Source organism: Lissotriton helveticus, chromosome 11, assembly GCF_964261635.1.
Source record: "Lissotriton helveticus chromosome 11, aLisHel1.1, whole genome shotgun sequence".
NCBI classification, from domain to species: domain Eukaryota; kingdom Metazoa; phylum Chordata; class Amphibia; order Caudata; family Salamandridae; genus Lissotriton; species Lissotriton helveticus.
In genome coordinates, this window is record NC_136072.1 from 796,362,887 (window position 1) to 796,384,243 (window position 21,357).

Genomic DNA, 21,357 nt, shown 5'->3' on the forward strand with positions numbered 1-21,357 from the left:
TGAAGGTCAGATATGACGCGCCACCCGACTACGCCCTCTTCAGCTGCAGCTGCCTTCTCACCTTATCTTGGAAAGGGCAGTCTGAGGGCTCAGACTTGCCTCTTCTGCACCAAGAGCTATTTTGGTATGGCGACACTTGTCACTCAGTGAGGGTGACACCCTCCCTTTGGAGCAGGGAGGCGATTGGGACGGGCGGCAGGTTCTCTGCCCTCCCATTGGTCACCTGTCCTGACTTTCAGTTCGCACGGGCAGCAGGCTGAGGGATGCAAGTAGGACTGGCCGCTGCGCTTAGAACAGACCCTATGGTGGTGGTCGTCATTAGGGCATAGCCACGTGAAGTCTGTAAGACCAAGCCTGTGGTTGGGTTAGTGTTGGGGAGCGCGAGAAGAATCCCTGGGAAGGGCCAGAAGGTGACCCACACTAACAAAGATTTAGAATAAGAAAACCGCCAGGGCGGAGTACGTGAGTCGAGCAAACCTAGAGTGAGGGAACTCAGGGAAGTAAAGTCTGTGAGTAGTAGGTTATCTGAGAGCAATAAGTTTGACAACTCCAGGCTTTAGGTGCATAAATGAGACAAACCTCATGGGTGAGGGGCTGGGACTTACTCAACGCTCTGAGCAGGAATTGTGAATAAGGCATAGGGGATAGAGGTATTCGTAGGAACCCCCCTTCCCCCAGACTAATTTGAGAGTAGGGGAAACAAAATGGAGGGTTACATACAATTTGGACAATAGGTACGTACGGTGAGGATGGTGAGTAGAACTAGCCAGTGGGGATGTTGCGGCTGCCCATAGGACAAACCACAGAGTAGGCCTGTGAGTGAAACACACTACAAGGGGCTATGAGCAACACGCAGCATGGTACCATGTCTAAGAAAAGGACACCATCGGGTATGGAGGGTCGACAGATAGGACGAGCCGTGAGCAAGGCAAGTCCTGGCTTGCAGGCTGTGAGTAGAAGGAACTTCACAATGGGCGCTGTGAGTAAGTGATACCTCTGGGTGCCAGCTGTGTGTAGGATAAACGCTTGAGTGCTGGGGGGGGGGGGTCTATAAGCACGATACCCCTCTGGGTGGGTTTTGTGAGTACAACAAGCCTTGGGTGTAAACATGCCACCATAGGACAAGCATTATGCAGCACTAACCCCCTGTGTTTGTCCTGTGAGGGGCAAAGAAACCTGTGGTTTATAGTAGGCCACACATAACAATGGGTTCCTTGTAGTCCACACCCCGCGGTGATATTCTCCACACACAAATCCTGGTGCGTGGTCACGAGAAGGCCAAACTCAGAGGAGTAATTGAAAATAACTCTAACCCTGGTGAGGCTTACGTGTAGGCTACACCTACTAACAAGGTTACACGGAGCCCACGGATGGGGTGAGCTTACCTGAGAACCAAACACAAGGAATGACCACATGAAGGACAAAACCGAAGGTGGGTGTGCGTGCAGGACAGCCCCCGGGGTGGGGACAGCCTCCCCAGCTATATATAAGCCTGTCCTCTGGCACAGGGGTGACAGCTGGCATTCCATGGTGGGGGGACTGAAGTGAGAGGACGGGCAGCATAGCGGGCATTGGGAAGCAACTGAACTTCACAAGCAACACTTTCCTAATTCGCAACGGTGCTTAAAGAACAGTTTCCAGTGCTGGTGGCTCGAGGCAGGCCCGTCTGCTCACAGAACCACCTCACAGTGTGTGAAGCGACCGTGCGTGTTTAGAGCTCGAGGCCAGCTTGTTGAGACCCCCGCAGCCGCCATGCCCCACCGCCTGGTGATCGTGCGCCACGGCGAGAGCACGTGGAACCAGGAGAACCGCTTCTGCGGCTGGTTCGACGCCGACCTGAGCGAGAAGGGCGCCGAGGAGGCCAAGCGGGGCGCCGAGGCCGTCCGGCAGGCCGGCATGGAGTTCGACATCTGCTACACCTCGGTGCTGAAGCGCGCCGTGCGCACCCTCTGGACCATCCTGGACACCGTCGACCAGATGTGGCTGCCCGTGGTGCGCACCTGGCGCCTCAACGAGCGCCACTACGGGGGCCTGATCGGGCTCAACAAGGCCGAGACCGCGGCCAAGCACGGCGAGGAGCAGGTCAAGATCTGGAGGCGCTCCTTCGACGTGCCGCCGCCCCCCATGGACGAGGCCCACGCCTTCCACCAGAACATCAGCAAGGTGAGGCTTGGGCCCTGGGGCGGGCTCGGGGGCTGCAGGCGGGGTGCTGCTGTTTCCACCCAAGACTTGCTGGGGGCCCAAGCTCTGCCAATGCACCTCTAATTGTTCTTCCCCTTTTCATTTCAAACACTGGGGTGTACACAAAACTCACCAACTCACCACTCAAAATGGCAGCTCCTCATTTTATTCAAAATTGGGACCCACACGCGGAGCCCTCTCAATGCTGAGCAGCACCACTCTATGACATTTAGTAGGTCTTCACACACAACCGTCTGCCAATTCACGCCACTCTTGACTTGCATCACCTCACGATGCACCATCTAAGACAAACCACAGACCCTCAGGGTCGATCTTCACACCCCCTGCTATTCCGGCTCTGTCAACGCACCCCAATCTCGACCCACAGCATGCATACCATTCTTCTGACATTTGGACATATATACATCTCTAACAAAGCGCACCAGCCCTGTCCCCAGCACCCTTTCTACGTCAATGCTGGAAAGAACACACAGCTCTGCTGAGTCACCTCAGGCTTAAAACGCTCTCCTCTGCCCTCCCAACACCAGCGCCCGCTGGCCGCGCGGCTACCGAGCCCCCTTCTTGAGAGGTTGCTCCTAGTGGTATTCATTACTAGCGCCCACGCACCGCTTCGCAAATGCACCTCAAGGTAGAGTCACGTCACTCTGGTGCTCTGATAATGGCAGGCGCACGGTCATTTGCCCCTTTGTACCGATGCTATTCTAGAACTTTCTTGTAGTGCACAACTTCACACACAGTTCTGTCGATGCACTGCAGCCACAATATGACAATAACCCTGTTTGTGGTGTCTACCGCCTGCGTCTTTAAACTAAAAATATTAGCACGTTTAACGTATTGAATAATTTGAAACACACAGGTTTTTTTAATGCACATTTATTCATTTAACCCGCAGATTTGATTCAAACGCCTTAAATGCGATGCAATTCAGCGATGATATATAATTTGCCTGCCATGTCTTAACTTTCTCTGCGTTCCAGAAAGAGCTGCCATTTTAACTACTATATTTGTGTCACTGTACCACGCTATCGTGCAACGCACAGTAAGTTTTGGGAAGTTCCTAACTCCCTCGTGGTTCATTCCGTTTCCTCTCTCCTGCCAGGACCGGCGCTACGCAGACCTGAAGGCCGGAGAGCTCCCGCTCTGTGAGAGCCTGAAGGACACCATCGCCCGGGCCCTCCCCTTCTGGAACGACGTCATCGCCCCCCAGATCAAGGCCGGCAAGAGGGTCCTTATCGCCGCGCACGGAAACAGCCTGCGGGGGATCGTCAAACACCTGGAGGGTGAGTGCCTGGGACTGGGCTGGCAGTGCGACGCCAGGCGTATTAAAGAGACATAAAGTGACCAAGGGCAGGTGCAAGTCACCCACACCAAGCTGCTCCCCTGCCAAGTGTGTGCGAGTAACTCACCCACTCCCGAGATACCATTCTGCCCCAGGGCTGGAGCGAGTGGCTCTCTTAGACCTCCAGCCTTCAAGATGCACATTAGCAGGTGGGAGTAACTAGCTAACTCCGGAGATGTCAAGGTGCCCCATGCCTGGTGTAGCTCACCCACTCCAGAGACGTCAGGCAGACCCATGCCTGGTGTAACTCATCCACTCCAGAGACATCAGACAGACCCATGCCTGGTGTAACTCATCCACTCCAGAGACATCAGACAGACCCATGCCTGGTGTAACTCATCCACTCCAGAGACATCAGACAGACCCATGCCTGGTGTAACTCATCCACTCCAGAGACATCAGACAGACCCATGCCTGGTGTAACTCATCCACTCCAGAGACATCAGACAGACCCATGCCTGGTGTAACTCATCCACTCCAGAGACATCAGACAGACCCATGCCTGGTGTAACTCATCCACTCCAGAGACATCAGACAGACCCATGCCTGGTGTAACTCATCCACTCCAAAGAAATCAAGGTGCCCATGCCAGGTGTAACTTACCCACTCCAGAGACATCAAGCAGCCCTATGCCCGTGTAACTCACCCACTCAGAGACATCAGTCAGAACCATGCCAAGCATAAGTCATCCATCCAGCAATATCAAGCTTCCACAACCCAAGTGTGAGTAAATCATCCACTGCATAGGCTTCAAACTGCCCCCATGCCAGGTATAATTAACCCCGCCCCACATTAAAGATATGAAAATGCTCCATGATTGGTTTAGCTTACCTGCTGCAGAAACATCAAGCTATCCCATGCAATGTGTGAGTGACGCAACCACTCCAGAAATAGCAAAGTGTCCCATGCAATGTGTGGATAATTCACCAAATCCAGAGGCATCAATCTGTCCTCTGGCTGGTGTGAGTAACTTGTCTGCTCGAGAGACCTCAGTCTGTCCAATGTCAGGTGTGAGTTACCCACTCACTCCTTTTCCAACATATCTTTGCACAGTTTCATTTCCCTAACCTCTTCAAGGTCATCTCTCTGCACCCACAATTTTGTCCTTCTACCCTCTTTGACACCCTCATTGAACGTACCTTTCTGTCCCCCTCCCCCTTGTCCAGGCTCCTCTCTTCATCCTCAGTGGTTTATCCATCCTCTTTGATGCCCTCTTTGCGCACAGAGGGGCATATTTACAAAGCACCTGTGCCACCAGAGCGTCCCTTTTTTGACACTCCGGTGGCGCACAACACTGAACCATATTTACAAGGATACGCAAAGCCACCCTGCATTCCTCTTCATGGCCCTGTAAATTTGACCCGCTTTCACACACTACTCTGTGTGAAGGGACGTTCCATGGGTGTTGCTGTGGGTGTTCCCACGCAACACCCATGGAGTCTGGCGCATTGCCAGATTTACACGGTTTCGTAAACCTGGGGATACGTCAGATTCTAACGCCGCCCCAGGGAAGGTGTTAAAGTGACATAATGAGGAAAAATACATTTATTTGCTCTTTCTGTGTGTGCTGCATTGTGCAGCACACATAGCAAGAAAACAGCATCAATGATTGTTTTTGTGCAGGGAGGCATTCCTTGCTGCACAACATCAATCGTGCCTGCAAAACAGGCACCCTTGCACATGGTGCAACGCTGCCTGCGTTGGATCTAGGCAGCCACGAGCGCATAGGAAAGCACAGGGATGCTTCATCTTGCTGTAAATACCACGCATCGCTTCACTTTCCTAATGACGCAGCTCGGAACAGCAAGATGGCTTGCAGTGCCGCGTTGCGTCATTTTCTTGTAAATATGCCCCAGATAGTCCTGTCTCTCTTACCTCTTCGCTGACCTGCGCTGCACAGAATCTGCTCCCTCGGGGCATACATACTTTGGTCTCCACCCTCTTCGCCCTGTGTGTTTGCACCACCGTACTGACCTTCCCCCTTCTCCCACGTCCTCTCTCTTACCCCGGCCATATTAATGTGACCTTCCTCATTCATGTCGTCACCATATACCAATGTCCCTCCTCCTCCGGTGACGCCACGCACGCTCGACCCGCGCGCCCCTTCACCCACCCTACGCGCACCGGCTGCTCTGCCGCCTAGGCTCCCTGACCTCCTGAAGGCACGCCGTGCCCTTCACCCACTGTGCCCCCTCACCACGCACCCTAGCAGGCTCCTGAAGGTCAGGTTGCTTTTCTTAGGTCTCCTCATGTTTCAGTCAGCATCCCGTCCCTATAAATACGCTATATCTTTAGACCTCCCACTACAGAACTCTACACTCCCACCGACGACATGGCATGCGTAAGCGCACGTACAGCCCCTCCCGGTGTGCAGACCTCCAGCACCGGCGCCTGCCAAGGGTCTCTCCTGTAAAGGTCAGCGTCCATGTGAGGAGGTAACTGGCCCCTGCCCCGGCTGTAAAGCGGGCGTGCGGCTTAGCAGCATCATACCTATCATACCTGTATACTCGCCTAGTGCCCCCATACAACACATTAAAACGGAATTACAAAATGCTAAACATAATCTTTCCCTTCATAAGTTTCTGTAAAGCACAGATTCCAAGAGTTTCGTGTGCTTGGGAGCATCCCTGAGCACCAGGATTTTTGTCTTCGGCCGTTTTATCCACCGGTTCGGCCTTGGAGTGGCCTCCAAGGTGAAGGGAGCTTGATCTAGGAACCAAAACAAAAGTTAAATAGAGAGTGCAATAAGGGCTTTTTGTTCATTCCACTGATTACCGAACTGGTCACAAAATACCCAATTGCAGCATTAATTTAAAAAAATTAGCATGTTTTACATACAGAAGAAACTAGCAGATAAAGGGTGTGAAAGCTTTGCTTTCAATAAAGAGGAGACATCACACATTTTACATTTGGTTGGAATTGAAGCCACAAAAATCAGACTAACAGCAGAAGCTGAACAGCCTGTACGTAAATCAGACGGAGAAGGAACAACTGGTATATCTTGATATCAATGCTGTGGTCAATAACAGGGATATGAAGTAAATGAAAGGTGAGTTCGATAGTTTGGCAGCAAACAGCACCAACAAGGGCCTGATTACGATCCTGGCGAACAGGGTCACTCTGTCACAAACATGACAGATATCCCGTCCATCAAATTACAATTCCATTATAGTCAATGAAACTTGTAATATGGCGGACGGAATATCCGTCAGTTTTGTGACATAGTATTCCATCCGCCAAGATCGTAATCAGGCCCGAAATATGTGATCTTCGAGGAGCAGCCATGACAAGTTCCGGAAAGCATTGATCTGTGATAACACGGAGTTAAGATGTCTTGTAAAATAGAAGCAGAAGACATGTCAATCTTGCTGGAGAAAAAGGAAAAGTAATTAACTGAAGTGGAGTTATAATTATAAACAATTTAAAGAAAAAAAAGTTCTGATAAATTATCTAATTGGTGGAAAAGAGGAACCAATTTTTTTTTCTATTGCCCTTTGAAACAGTATTTGGGGAGACCATCATGACAGGGATGTTGTGTGTATCTGAGGATCCCTGAACACCAACATTTAGGTATCCTTACATTTAATTCTCCGGTTAGGTCATGACGTGGCCTCCAATGCATGCTCAATTAAGGACAATAAATAATTGTTAGAGAATCCAATAAAGGGGATTTTATTAATTCAACAGATTTTAAAGAGATTGCATGGAGCTGACTCCACCATCAGAAACCTTTGACCATCAGGTCATTACGTTGGGATTTAATATCCCTTACAACCTCCTCTTGCCCTCAAAATCAGGTGCTCTCTCCTGCCATAGGGCCAAGAGTAAAATAGATAAATACACTATAATTAAGGCTCCCTGTTTTCCGTTTTTACTGATTTTTACAGATAAATGCAGACAAAAAACCATTTCTTTTCTTTTCTGTATTTATTTTTAAATGTGGATAAAAACGAAATTGGGTGGCTTTTGACTGATACTTAATACACTTTGCCATGACTGCCAGGCCAATAACTGTGTGGATTGATAGATAAGGTGTTTAAAATAGAAAGGAATTTTAGTAAAGAGGCTTAAACAGCAGTAGATATGCACAAGGCTGATACTCATATTTTCATATAAGTGCCTTGATTTATCTTCTGCAGGTGTTCTTATCACTGAAACCTGGCAGGCATTCAAACATTACTGCATATTTATTGGTTAAATAAATGTGGCAACATATCAGTTTTCAGCTTTACTTTTCTCGCAAAACCCATAATAAATATGGATACATACAGATAAAGTTGATACAAAATAAATATGGATAAATACAGACGGAAATGTCTAAGAAATAAATACCGTAAAACCGAGAACCCTAACTATAATGCAACATCTGCTCCAGTGTCAACCCACCCTCATGTCCGCTGCCTTGTTAGCATCCGTTTATTCAATGGACTGTCTTAATTCCACCTTTAAGCTTGTGTCACCCAAAATCTCTTGCAGAACTAGACGTGTAACCTCCGCGTCCTGGCTCTCTGAAGAACTCAGGCTGGAAAAACAAGCCAGCAGGATGACAGGAAAGACGATGGCGCACGCACTATGATGAGCATGAGAAGCACCCCTGCAAATTTGCATTGACTAAGTATAAAAATCTCCTTATTACAAACAACAAATCAATTCAGTAAGTTGTCCATCCGAGCACTCGTTCAATATCACAAAAGTCCTTTCTGGTTTTCACCAATCCATTTAATATCCAATGTCTTCAGTTGTATTCCAATCATACATCCAAAATATGAAACGATGCAGCCAACACGTGTTTCGTCTGGTCAGTAAGACCATTGACTTCCTCAGGGCTGCAACCCAAAATATCCACAATAAGTAACATCTCCTATATACATTATTTACAATTTTGACCAAATTATATCCTACTCTCCAATAGGTTTTCTAGAGAGAGAAAGGGATACATCCACAGACCGTAAAACTACATAGTAAGTGTTGAAAAAGAGGACATGTAAGCCAAAATCGTGCTTTCATCAATAATGTCTTATATTAAGACATGAAGTAAAATTAAAATGAACAACTATCGTTCTACATGAACACAAAGGGTTTTTTTGTTAAGGGTTCCCGGTGATGCCACAGATGCTAGGTCCACGCCCAATGAGACTAAATGCTATCAATGCAATAAGTAATCACTCTAACTCCACATAATAATTAGTTTCCGTACCCTATCATTAAAAACATCAGTCCTCCCGCAACCAGTTATCAATGTTCTGAAGACCCTCACCTTCAAACGTTAGTGTCCAGCACCGAATTCCATAGTATATGTGAATATCTATTCACATAGCATCCTGCAATTGTTTCAAAAATATATGTGTATATCAAATATCTAATACCACAGTTGTATATTGTATGCAGTGTTAATTATATCTACATTAGTCACTATTAGAACACATTATGTTCTAATAATGCAGTTCTTACCTCCTAATCTTGTTTTGTTTCAATGTCTTCGTATTCCAATCCTATCTCTAGCAGCCACACGTGTACGTGTCTGTAAATAAGATGCATAGTGATAAGATATCTAATCTTATTATCTTTGATAACGTAAGGATTGCTCCTGTCTCCTGCTTACCGTTTAGTTTAGTCTTCTCGCGTGTAGATTGGCGTTCTGCGCCAGCGCCATCTTGTAATGGTTTTTTATACCACGTTACAAGTCACGTCCTATTTCACTGTCCACACCTATAGTTTTGGTAATTCATTATTTCTGTTTATCTATACTGAAAAAGACATCTCTAGTAGTACGTACAATTAAAATTAATCACAGTAACCAGACCGCATTATTAGTCAAGTAATTAGTAAATCTACTTCGCATACGAAATTCCAAATTCTAAAATCTCATATCGTCTAAATATTTTATTCTGTATTATGGTATGCCACGAATATTAATTGTACCATATTATCATGATATTATGTGTGTATTCAGTTAAACAACCTATATTCGGCTATGTCAGTGTGTCACAAACGCGCGCCATCTTGGGTCAGGCAAGGTGTATCTCCTACAATGCTAGTTCTTGTTATTAACAAATTTATCTAGTGTTATACTCATTGAGGGTCTTCATACAGTTCTAGTATTTCACTAACTATCGATCCATTCATAGCTTCCCAGTCCTCACATTAGTAACACAGCTTCAGTACTCATTGCTTGTATGGCCCAGGTATCCGCAGTATCCTCAGCCACCCATCACAGACAGTTATTGAGCAGACAGTTTACAAAACGAGGAAAAAGAGTCGGAGAAATAAAGCAGAGTGGCGATAGGTAGAAATTATATACAGTATGTGTCTAAGAGTAATCATAAATATTCATCATATAAATAATATTCATCATCAAATTTTCTCAGCGTATAATAAATCTCCATAAGTAATCAGATACACATTGTATCTAAACCCGAGCTGTTATTGTCTTGAGACAAGATAATTAAAGTATCGCTCCATCATTTAGTCAATGACTAAGATGGTTGCGGTAAGCATATGAGTGGGGACCATGGTACTGATATGTCCATGTTACCAAAAAATGGTAACCAGTTGTTGGTTCTGCCCTATCTGACATATACACATACCTACTGTCCTAAATAAAACTCAAATTCGTGATCAACATTGAGCCCACATTCTACGGCTTTCAATTTAATCAGCCATAAAACCTCCCTTCTTCTCAATGTTAAAAGTCTATTCCCCCCACGGGGATCGGGCTTAATGTGATCAATTCCATGATAGGAAAAAATATGTTGCTCCTGATTGTCATAATTCTGAACTATGTGAGATGCAATCGGATAACGTGTGTCACCGTTTTTCAGGGCTCTGAAGTGCTCAGCCATTCGATCTCTCAGCCTCCTGATCGTACTCCCCACATATATCTTACCGCACGTACAAGTAATAACATATACCACAAATGTAGTATCACAATTGATAAACATTCCAATCGTGAAATCACCTGAGTCATTGTAGTTAAACTTTTGAACCTTCTTCTTAGCCCATCTGCATGAAACACATCTCCCACATTTGTAAAAACCTTTAAAACTGTTTAGCCAATCAGTTTTGGTCAATTTGTCAGGGTAACTAGGACTTAACATATTCCTCAAAGTGTTTCCCCTCTTGAAGGGACATTGGTTCAGGCAGCGTCTTGGCACAGCAATGGGTTCACGATTTGCTCCGTCTTTCGCCAACCTATTCATGGGTTGGTTCGAGGCGGAGCGAATCTGGGGCCAAGAAGGGAGTGAGTGGATACAACATATCCACTATTGGGGTCGATTTATAGACGACTGCCTGTTGATTTGGACAGGTACAGTGGAGAGACTGAAGGGTTTCTTTGATTATTTGAATGACAATGTATATAATCTTAGATTCACAACGGTCTATGACAGTCAGTGTATTACTTTTCTGGATGTGGAGCTGTTTATAGAAGGAGACAAGATTAAGAGTAGGATGTACAGGAAGCCAACCAGCTGTAATGCGATTCTGCATGCTGAGAGTTGCCACCCCAGCAGTCAGAAGAATGCCATACCTTATGGTGAACTGATCAGGGCTCGACGTAACTGCGCTCTTGATCTTGATTTTGACAGCAACTTAGCAGATATGACGGATAGATTTCTGAATCGTGGATATAGACAGGATGTAATTAAGACTGCAGTATCCAGAGCAAAGAAAGTCAAAAGGAAATCTACTCTAACTAGACAAACTAGAGAATCAAGAGCAAAGGATCAGAAGGTCAGACTAATAACCAATTATGGTCTGGGCAGCTCTAGACTCTTTTCTATTCTCAACAGACATTGGCATCTTCTCTTTATGGATCAGGACTTGAGACCATATATCTATGACAGACCAAGTCTGACCTTCAAGAGGGGAAACACTTTGAGGAATATGTTAAGTCCTAGTTACCCTGACAAATTGACCAAAACTGATTGGCTAAACAGTTTTAAAGGTTTTTACAAATGTGGGAGATGTGTTTCATGCAGATGGGCTAAGAAGAAGGTTCAAAAGTTTAACTACAATGACTCAGGTGATTTCACGATTGGAATGTTTATCAATTGTGATACTACATTTGTGGTATATGTTATTACTTGTACGTGCGGTAAGATATATGTGGGGAGTACGATCAGGAGGCTGAGAGATCGAATGGCTGAGCACTTCAGAGCCCTGAAAAACGGTGACACACGTTATCCGATTGCATCTCACATAGTTCAGAATTATGACAATCAGGAGCAACATATTTTTTCCTATCATGGAATTGATCACATTAAGCCCGATCCCCGTGGGGGGAATAGACTTTTAACATTGAGAAGAAGGGAGGTTTTATGGCTGATTAAATTGAAAGCCGTAGAATGTGGGCTCAATGTTGATCACGAATTTGAGTTTTATTTAGGACAGTAGGTATGTGTATATGTCAGATAGGGCAGAACCAACAACTGGTTACCATTTTTTGGTAACATGGACATATCAGTACCATGGTCCCCACTCATATGCTTACCGCAACCATCTTAGTCATTGACTAAATGATGGAGCGATACTTTAATTATCTTGTCTCAAGACAATAACAGCTCGGGTTTAGATACAATGTGTATCTGATTACTTATGGAGATTTATTATACGCTGAGAAAATTTGATGATGAATATTATTTATATGATGAATATTTGTGATTACTCTTAGACACATACTGTATATAATTTCTACCTATCGCCACTCTGCTTTATTTCTCCAACTCTTTTTCCTCGTTTTGTAAACTGTCTGCTCAATAACTGTCTGTGATGGGTGGCTGAGGATACTGCGGATACCTGGGCCATACAAGCAATGAGTACTGAAGCTGTGTTACTAATGTGAGGACTGGGAAGCTATGAATGGATCGATAGTTAGTGAAATACTAGAACTGTATGAAGACCCTCAATGAGTATAACACTAGATAAATTTGTTAATAACAAGAACTAGCATTGTAGGAGATACACCTTGCCTGACCCAAGATGGCGCGCGTTTGTGACACACTGACATAGCCGAATATAGGTTGTTTAACTGAATACACACATAATATCATGATAATATGGTACAATTAATATTCGTGGCATACCATAATACAGAATAAAATATTTAGACGATATGAGATTTTAGAATTTGGAATTTCGTATGCGAAGTAGATTTACTAATTACTTGACTAATAATGCGGTCTGGTTACTGTGATTAATTTTAATTGTACGTACTACTAGAGATGTCTTTTTCAGTATAGATAAACAGAAATAATGAATTACCAAAACTATAGGTGTGGACAGTGAAATAGGACGTGACTTGTAACGTGGTATAAAAAACCATTACAAGATGGCGCTGGCGCAGAACGCCAATCTACACGCGAGAAGACTAAACTAAACGGTAAGCAGGAGACAGGAGCAATCCTTACGTTATCAAAGATAATAAGATTAGATATCTTATCACTATGCATCTTATTTACAGACACGTACACGTGTGGCTGCTAGAGATAGGATTGGAATACGAAGACATTGAAACAAAACAAGATTAGGAGGTAAGAACTGCATTATTAGAACATAATGTGTTCTAATAGTGACTAATGTAGATATAATTAACACTGCATACAATATACAACTGTGGTATTAGATATTTGATATACACATATATTTTTGAAACAATTGCAGGATGCTATGTGAATAGATATTCACATATACTATGGAATTCGGTGCTGGACACTAACGTTTGAAGGTGAGGGTCTTCAGAACATTGATAACTGGTTGCGGGAGGACTGATGTTTTTAATGATAGGGTACGGAAACTAATTATTATGTGGAGTTAGAGTGATTACTTATTGCATTGATAGCATTTAGTCTCATTGGGCGTGGACCTAGCATCTGTGGCATCACCGGGAACCCTTAACAAAAAAACCCTTTGTGTTCATGTAGAACGATAGTTGTTCATTTTAATTTTACTTCATGTCTTAATATAAGACATTATTGATGAAAGCACGATTTTGGCTTACATGTCCTCTTTTTCAACACTTACTATGTAGTTTTACGGTCTGTGGATGTATCCCTTTCTCTCTCTAGAAAACCTATCGGAGAGTAGGATATAATTTGGTCAAAATTGTAAATAATGTATATAGGAGATGTTACTTATTGTGGATATTTTGGGTTGCAGCCCTGAGGAAGTCAATGGTCTTACTGACCAGACGAAACACGTGTTGGCTGCATCGTTTCATATTTTGGATGTATGATTGGAATACAACTGAAGACATTGGATATGAAATGGATTGGTGAAAACCAGAAAGGACTTTTGTGATATTGAACGAGTGCTCGGATGGACAACTTACAGTTTGTACCCTTGTGGTTGATCTTTGGGGCTGTGGTAACCATCCCCCTCATTCCTTGAGCACCACATCTACTTTTGATTCAAGAACTTTACTTGTACCTTAACTGTGCTGAGCGCTCATACTAACTGTTACCACCAAGAATTGTAACAAATCAATTCAGCTGCAAACCCTGCTAAAGAGCAAAGTCAGGTTGTAAACAAGCTCACCTCCTTATCTAGTAATAACACTGCAGCTTACAGCCAACAGTTCTTTGACACACTTGCTCACAGCTTCAGGGACAAAGTCGACCAAATATTCCAGAATTTCGACAACTCCTCTAAGCTAGAAGATAAGGACTAAACCATCCAGTCAAAACCCTCTCACACCACCTCCACTGAATTCGTACCCACCTCCCCATACATACTAAGTAGCCAATATAATCAACAGCTCAAAATGCAGCTTTCCACATGATCCATGCCGTCCTAGCATACTCCAGTTGGCTCATAAGGTGATAGCAACTGATCTTTCAGCTATCTTTAAAATCATGTTCTCTACAGGAGTCTTTCTCTCCGCTGGAAAAAAGCCTATATTCTCCCATTAATTAAAAAACCGAGGGGCCTAATAGGATGGCGGGCGGACTTTCATCTGCCCGCCACCCTAGCGGTTCTGGGACCGGCCACCAGTGGTGCGGCAGTCCCGCACCGACGATTAGGATGCCACCGCCACCGTTGCGGTGGCATACTCTATTCCCAGCATTGTGGCGGGCGGTGCTCACAGCACCACCTGCCTCAATGCTGGGAATGCACACAGTGCATTGTCATGCACAAAGTGACAGGCACTGTGCTGTACCTGCCACCTTGTCCATGACAATGTAGGAGGGTACCATAGGTACCCCCCTTGTGCATCCCCCACCCCTAATACACTGGGGGCCCGCAATGGGCCCCCAAAAGCAGATTCCGCATGGCTTTCCAATGGTGGGGTCTCCGCCATGGAAAGCCATGCACCGCTGCCCATTCTAAAATGGATGGCGGTGTCTAGCAGACACCGCCACCATATCTAGCCCCTTTTCCGCCCGGTCGGCTGGTCGAGCGGCGGAAAACCAGCAGATGGTCTTGCCGTCCGCCGGGGTCCCCCCGCCATACAAATATGGCCGGGGGGGGGGGGGAATGGGTGGCAGGCGGGGTATGATGTAGGGCGGTTCGCCATCGCCATGTGGGTGGTGGCGATCCGCCCTACATCCTAATAGACCTCCTAGTCTGAACCCAGCAGACCCTAACATTTATCGCCCCATTTCCTGCCTTCCCCTCATGGCAAAAATTGTGGAGAAGATACTCAACATGCAACTTTCTCAGTTCATTCATGCAAATAATCTCCTGGACCCGACCCAGTTCGGTTTCCGACCCGAGCGCATCACAAAAACTGCCCTAATTAAGGCCACAGAGGAGATGGGAGCTGCATTAGACACAGGCGGCTCTGCCGCGCTTTTCCTCTTTGAGCTTTCAGTAGCCTTTGATACGGTGGGTCATAAAACCTTGATCAATGGGCTGACTGAACTTGGTGTCAAAGACAAAGCCCTGTCCCTTCTGACCTCCTTTTTCTCTAATAGACTTCAATCAGTGGTCTTGGGTCCCTATTAGTCATCCACTTTTTCTCTTCCTTGCGGGGTCCCTCATGGAGCCTCGCTCAGTACCACACTTTTTAAGCATCTATGTCTCTGAATTGGCTACCCTTATTAAAAGCCTTGACTGCTCACTTACCTCTTACCCTGACAATACACAATTAGATGTTTCAGCCTTCAACAACAATCCTACAGTTTCCACTCAGTTCCTGGAGGGTATGAGAGCAATCAGTTCATGGATGAACAGTCTCTGTCTGAAACTTAAGTCAGGGAAAACCTAGATGGTTATCTTCGGTGACCTCTCATCAGCCTGGTATCCCTTCTGGTGGCCAGCTGAGCTAGGTCCCCTTCCTACCCCAAATCCTAGTAGACACCAGATGGTACAAAACGTTGCTGCTAGAATGATAGTAGGACTGCCTAAATTCCAACCAAGCTCCTCTGAAATCAGGAAGCTCCCCTGGCTTCCAGTGAGAAGTCGCATAAAATTAAAAACCCTGAGACACATCATCCAACGGTACACTCCTAGCAGACCTCTGCGTTCAATCGGACCTAAAATTCTTGCGACTCCCAGAGTTAGGAAGGCTAAGTGTAGTGGAAGGAGCTTTGTCACTGGAACAACCAAACTCAGGAACAGCCCATTACTCCCCATATTAGGTATATCCCCACCTTGTTATAATTCAGAAAAGAACTCAAAACCTGGCTTTTCAGAAATGAAGGGTGACCAGGTCATGATCTAGAGTAATCAGTGCCAAGACACCTCAGGGTAATTGTGCACTATACAAATGTAAATAACATAACCTGACAACTCATCAGGCACAGGGCTGCAAGGCTAAGTGGTCATAGCCCCACCCTATGTTGAGCCATTGATTTTCCCCTATCAGGGTCTGCCATGTGTTGCATGGGTAGGCAAAAAAACAATGGCCTTGGTATGCAGAAACAGTTTACCTGTGCTCATGGGCATGCAGTGACAGAATATAGCAAACGCATAAAAACTTATAGCAACAGTGATGACACACAATTCACGTCAGAGGAAAAGCTATTTCTTAATAGTTCTGTCTGTTCCCACCAACCCCACAGAGCTCTTTGTCCCACTCTAAGTTGGTCTACATTTTGACCCCTGTAGCCTGTTAATTCAAAGGCTAGCATGAGGACTGTTAAAAATTAAAGGGCAAAACTGTTGATATGATGTGTGATCTTGTAAGGGTATCAACATGCATATCAGTCCAAAGGGTTTTCACCTATTCAATTCTTTCAAGATTTTTAAATGTGTTTGAAGGCTGGTTACAAGCCTACCAGGAGTGCAGTGCTTCCCGTGGCGGGACCTAGCATTGTCAGTCACAGAAGAACTGCCAATACTCGGAAAAGATGTGGCACTGGGTCTGCATAGATGCTGATACATTTTCAGATCTTGATTACAAACAGCGTTAGCTGTTTGCTGGCCTTGTCTTCTATTTGCAATATACATAGAAATGCTTTGAATAAGGGCCTTGCTTATGATTAGATGGCTTTATTGTCCTTCTCAGTTATCGACTCTTGATTCAATGCTGGTATCACTATTTTTGTTTGTCCTGCCCAGGAGCATTTTGGTCTCACAGTGTTCTTATTGGCTGATTTGTATCCTTCCACTGTTTGCATTCATGGAACTCCTTTAAAAAAAAAATCATTAAGCACCCCAAGGGAGTGTATTTGTTTTCCTGCTCATGTGCTGCTTTCCCCTTTACTACTCCCAGTTCAATCTCTGTGTTAACCCCCTTCCCTCTGCTTCCCCTACCCTTCCCCTTCCCACTCAGTTTTTGTTTTTAACATCCCTCCACCAATCCTTGCTCCCCATTGATCTCCTTCCACCTCTCACTAAGGACCCCCTTCCCTCTCCAACCTTATGATACATTTTTTATTAACTTTTTGGCACCTGCTGCACTATCGGCAGGCATCCATCTTAAAATGTGTACCCATTTCAAGATGGCTGCTCTTGAATGCGCCTACATATACAACAGGCACCTAGACATGGGTTTGCCAAGCCCATTTAAAGAAGACCACTGTGCATTCATGTGCTTTCAAAAGGGCTAGCTAACCCAGAAAAGCACTGGCAAAGCCAATAGGTATCACTTGTGCGACCTACTGACTTTGCCAAGACTTGCTTATATTCTGACACTATACTTGAGAGCTGGATCATTTTTTAAATTACTTATTTAAATGTTTCTAAGACAAAATTAATACAATATGTTTTTTTCTCACTAAAGTGTTATTGTTATCCACTTAGCAACTACCAGGTTAATTTGGAAATGTATACATTCATCCCATTCCTAGATGAACCACCGTTTTTGTAAATAGTTTACTGACCCAGGTTCAGTCCTGATGTAAGTTCGCTCTAATCTTTGTTGAAGACATTGTTATAATGAGACAAAGTTTTTTTAAGTTAATTTCCAGAGTAGAGTGAGAATGCACAATGTGCCTGGTGACCCAGATGCACTTCTGTGCTATGTACTTTAATTCTTGATCTCATATGTGGGAATATCTACTGAACCTGCACACCACTAAAGATTTTTTTTTAATTTGTTCTCCCATATGCTCTCTAGGAATGTCAGACGCTGCCATCATGGAGCTGAACCTGCCGACGGGCATCCCAATCGTATATGAGCTTGATGATAACTTGAAGCCAATCAAACCCATGCAGTTCCTCGGCGATGAGGAGACCGTGCGTAAGGCCATGGAGGCTGTAGCTGCTCAAGGCAAGGTTAAGAAGTAGGGGCCATCACTATCTGCCACAGCTTCACCCTACCATTGGAGCTAGTTTGCCACTCATCTTCAGCACCCAAAATGGACTGGGCTTCCAGATGTCACACTTTTTATTTCCAGATATGGACTGGTCAATTGAGATTTCTCAACAAATCAGTGGCTCCGAAAGGCGGGAAAGATTGGGATAGGGTCTGTCATAGGTAGTTAGAAAACCTACAAGTGATTGATTTTGTCCCAGTTCTTAATAACTTTTGAGAGGCAATGGTCTTTTTGGAAAGCTCTTACTTTCTCCTTGGGCTGGTCTACCTCCAGTTCATCTGTATTTGAGTTTTTCCAAAGAGGTAACATTATCAATTTTGTAAACAAAGAAAGAGATGCAATCTAGCCATCCGCGATGATGTTATACTTCCTAATAAAATACCCAAGACACCACATAAAAAAACTTGTCTGGTTCACTTTATGGTTTTTAGGGGCTGCAAGAAGAACAAAGGAAGGTACAGTGAGTGAATTAGCTAGGTCAAAATGGCTGCCTCCTGCAACTAAACACACCTTTTAAATCACCTGAGAAGAGATATTAGAGGCATGATGATCTACACACACTATAGTAGAGGGTGGGGACTAGTGGAACAGGACATATTTAGTAAAGATGTAGAAGTTCAGTAACAGATTGCACCTTTTAAGTTTCTATGAATTATTCTAGTCTCTTCAGGGGGTATGACAATAAACCACATGGATGAAAGATGAGTAATTTGTAAAGATCAATAGATCCTTAACATGCCTTTGGTAAAGGATAATAGAGGTTTCAATGTATTTATTGATTTACATTGCATGTAAAAAAATCACTACTTGTTGAAATCCGACTTTCACAGGACTTATGCAGTTTCCATTAATTATGGAATTAGGCAGTTCCTCTCAATTATGGAAGTAGTTTATGGGTGGGACAAAATTCCTGTGACTTATTGGTTTTGAAACCACTACTTTCTGTGCATATAGAGTATTAAAATGCAATAGAGAATACATTATGTGGCACACTGAATTACAAACTTTTACTGCCATTAAAGAACGACGAAGGTTGAATAGTTTATTACATCACTACAACTCCAATATGGTATTGTATGAGCTTTACAATAAAAAAAAGGCTATTTAATTTTAATATTACAAGTTTAGCATGCATTCACCGCAGAGCCTTGATAAATATATACAAGCTGCACTGGTGTGGAAAACGTTGTACAAAGATGAGGACCAACACATGATGGACACGATGACTGGATTGTGATTGGGGAGGGGCTGGATTTGATTGGACAGAGTACCAGAATATCGTGGACGATATATTGCCCTACAAAAATATCGCAGCTAAATTTCAACTACCAAAATATTGTGCAGATGAATATATTTACACAAGTATAGGTTATTAAACTTTACTCCAAATATATGTTCCTTGGTTATATATGCATATATCTTCCATTTCTGGTTCTTTGACAAATAATGTGCTCCTCAAGTTCACTGTGGATCGCCTCCAGAGGATGGCATGCAAAAGTATCGAAGAGCCAAGCCTCAGCCAACAAGGCAATATCAAATTCGGGGGCAGGAAGCTAATAAATGCATTTTTATTTATTTATTTATTCGGCTGGGCAAGTCTTTACAACGCAGTGCAGTGAGCAAGAGGCTGCTGGAGCATGATCATAAATGCATAGACTGCACACAGATTTTCGAGACATTGGAGTTTAGATATGGCAACATCAGGTAAACCAAGGAAGATTGCATTGCAGCAGTCGAAATGAGCCTTGATACACAAATCGAGTAGCAAGACCTATTCATAAGGTGAGGGAGATGAAGGACAAGATTTTCTTTAGAACATTAAGCTGCAAAATGAACGAGGACCTCACCTGAATTTGCTGGATTACATGTAACTCTTGATCAGTAAGGACTTCCAAATAAAAAATAAAATACAAAAGCCAAGGGGTTTTGGGTAATAAAAGCCTGGCTGGACTCAACCCAGCGGGTTTTTAAAACCCTAGAAAAAAACACCCAGAGCCACTATAACAATAAATGTTACAAAGCAGCGGAGAGTCCAGAAAAAAACAAACATAATAACACTTTTTGAATTAAAAAACAATAAAATGAATTACTTGAAAATATAAATACAATTTTAATTTCATTGGCTCTTCATTTTCATTGTGAAAATTCATATCTTTACATACATAACATCTCTTCCAAAATCAGTGTTGCTTGTTTAAATGTTATTGCTGTACTACAACCAAACAATTAAAAATTGTAACAGAGTCACTTTCTATTTATATCAAGTGCAATAATTGGTTTCTTTGATGTTGTGCAGCGGACACATGTTTTATGACTTAAAATGAACTGCCGCTTCTTCAGAGCTGTTAACAATTAATATTTGCAAAATAATTAGCAAACTTGCATTAAGTGATAAAAATGCGCAAAATCTCAAAAACAGACAGCCATAATCTAAAATTCATGTACATTTATTTACTTGTTATTCAAAATGAAACGGAGATCATAAAAGAAAAGAGGATTGAACAACTAAGGCATCGTTACAAATAAGCATTTACTTAATTACCATTTTAAGAAGAAGGAATCACCATTTTTTTAGAATGTATTTTTAAAAATAATTTCAAAATTCTGGATTAGGAGTGCTTAAATGTTCCCTGACTACTCCAAAAGTATCTCCTCAAATTAGTTACCTGGATTGATAGGGAAACAAACTCCCTATTTATTCAATCCAGAATACTTTCCTGTGTTTAAGCATGTCACTATTTGCTCAAATGCATCTCTGCTAACACAAAATGACTGTGTCTAATTCACCAAATTTTGGGTTTGAGATGCTACCTTAATTTTTGGACCACTCACGGTGTATAAGCTTACCTTACAGTGGCAGCTGGTGACATTTGAAGGTGGTGAGACGTAAAGGTTCAGAATGTTTGGACTGGTTTGCATCAACACCTAAACATGTAAAAATTACATTCAACATGCCACATACACTGCCTTTACTCAAAAAACATTGTGCATAATGCACCTTTTTCTTGCCACAGATTTTATTCAACCATGCCACAGAATTTCCTCCGGTAAAGCTACTTATTTCTATTATTTTGCTTTGCGAGAAGTTCTTGGGTCAGAGAAAGCTGACTTTGACTT

At 43.7% G+C, this 21,357-nt stretch overlaps 1 protein-coding gene across 1 annotated transcript; it reads left to right on the top strand.

Moving 5' to 3' along the window:
* Window positions 1-1,498: 1,498 nt before the first annotated feature.
* Window positions 1,499-18,643, top strand: PGAM2 (phosphoglycerate mutase 2). Its single transcript, XM_078666782.1, has 3 exons — window positions 1,499-2,163; window positions 3,302-3,482; window positions 18,042-18,643. The coding sequence occupies exons 1-3, from the start codon at window positions 1,753-1,755 to the stop codon at window positions 18,209-18,211; spliced, it is 762 nt and encodes a 253-aa protein (XP_078522908.1). The 5' UTR covers window positions 1,499-1,752; the 3' UTR covers window positions 18,212-18,643.
* The last annotated feature ends 2,714 nt before the right edge of the window (window positions 18,644-21,357 follow it).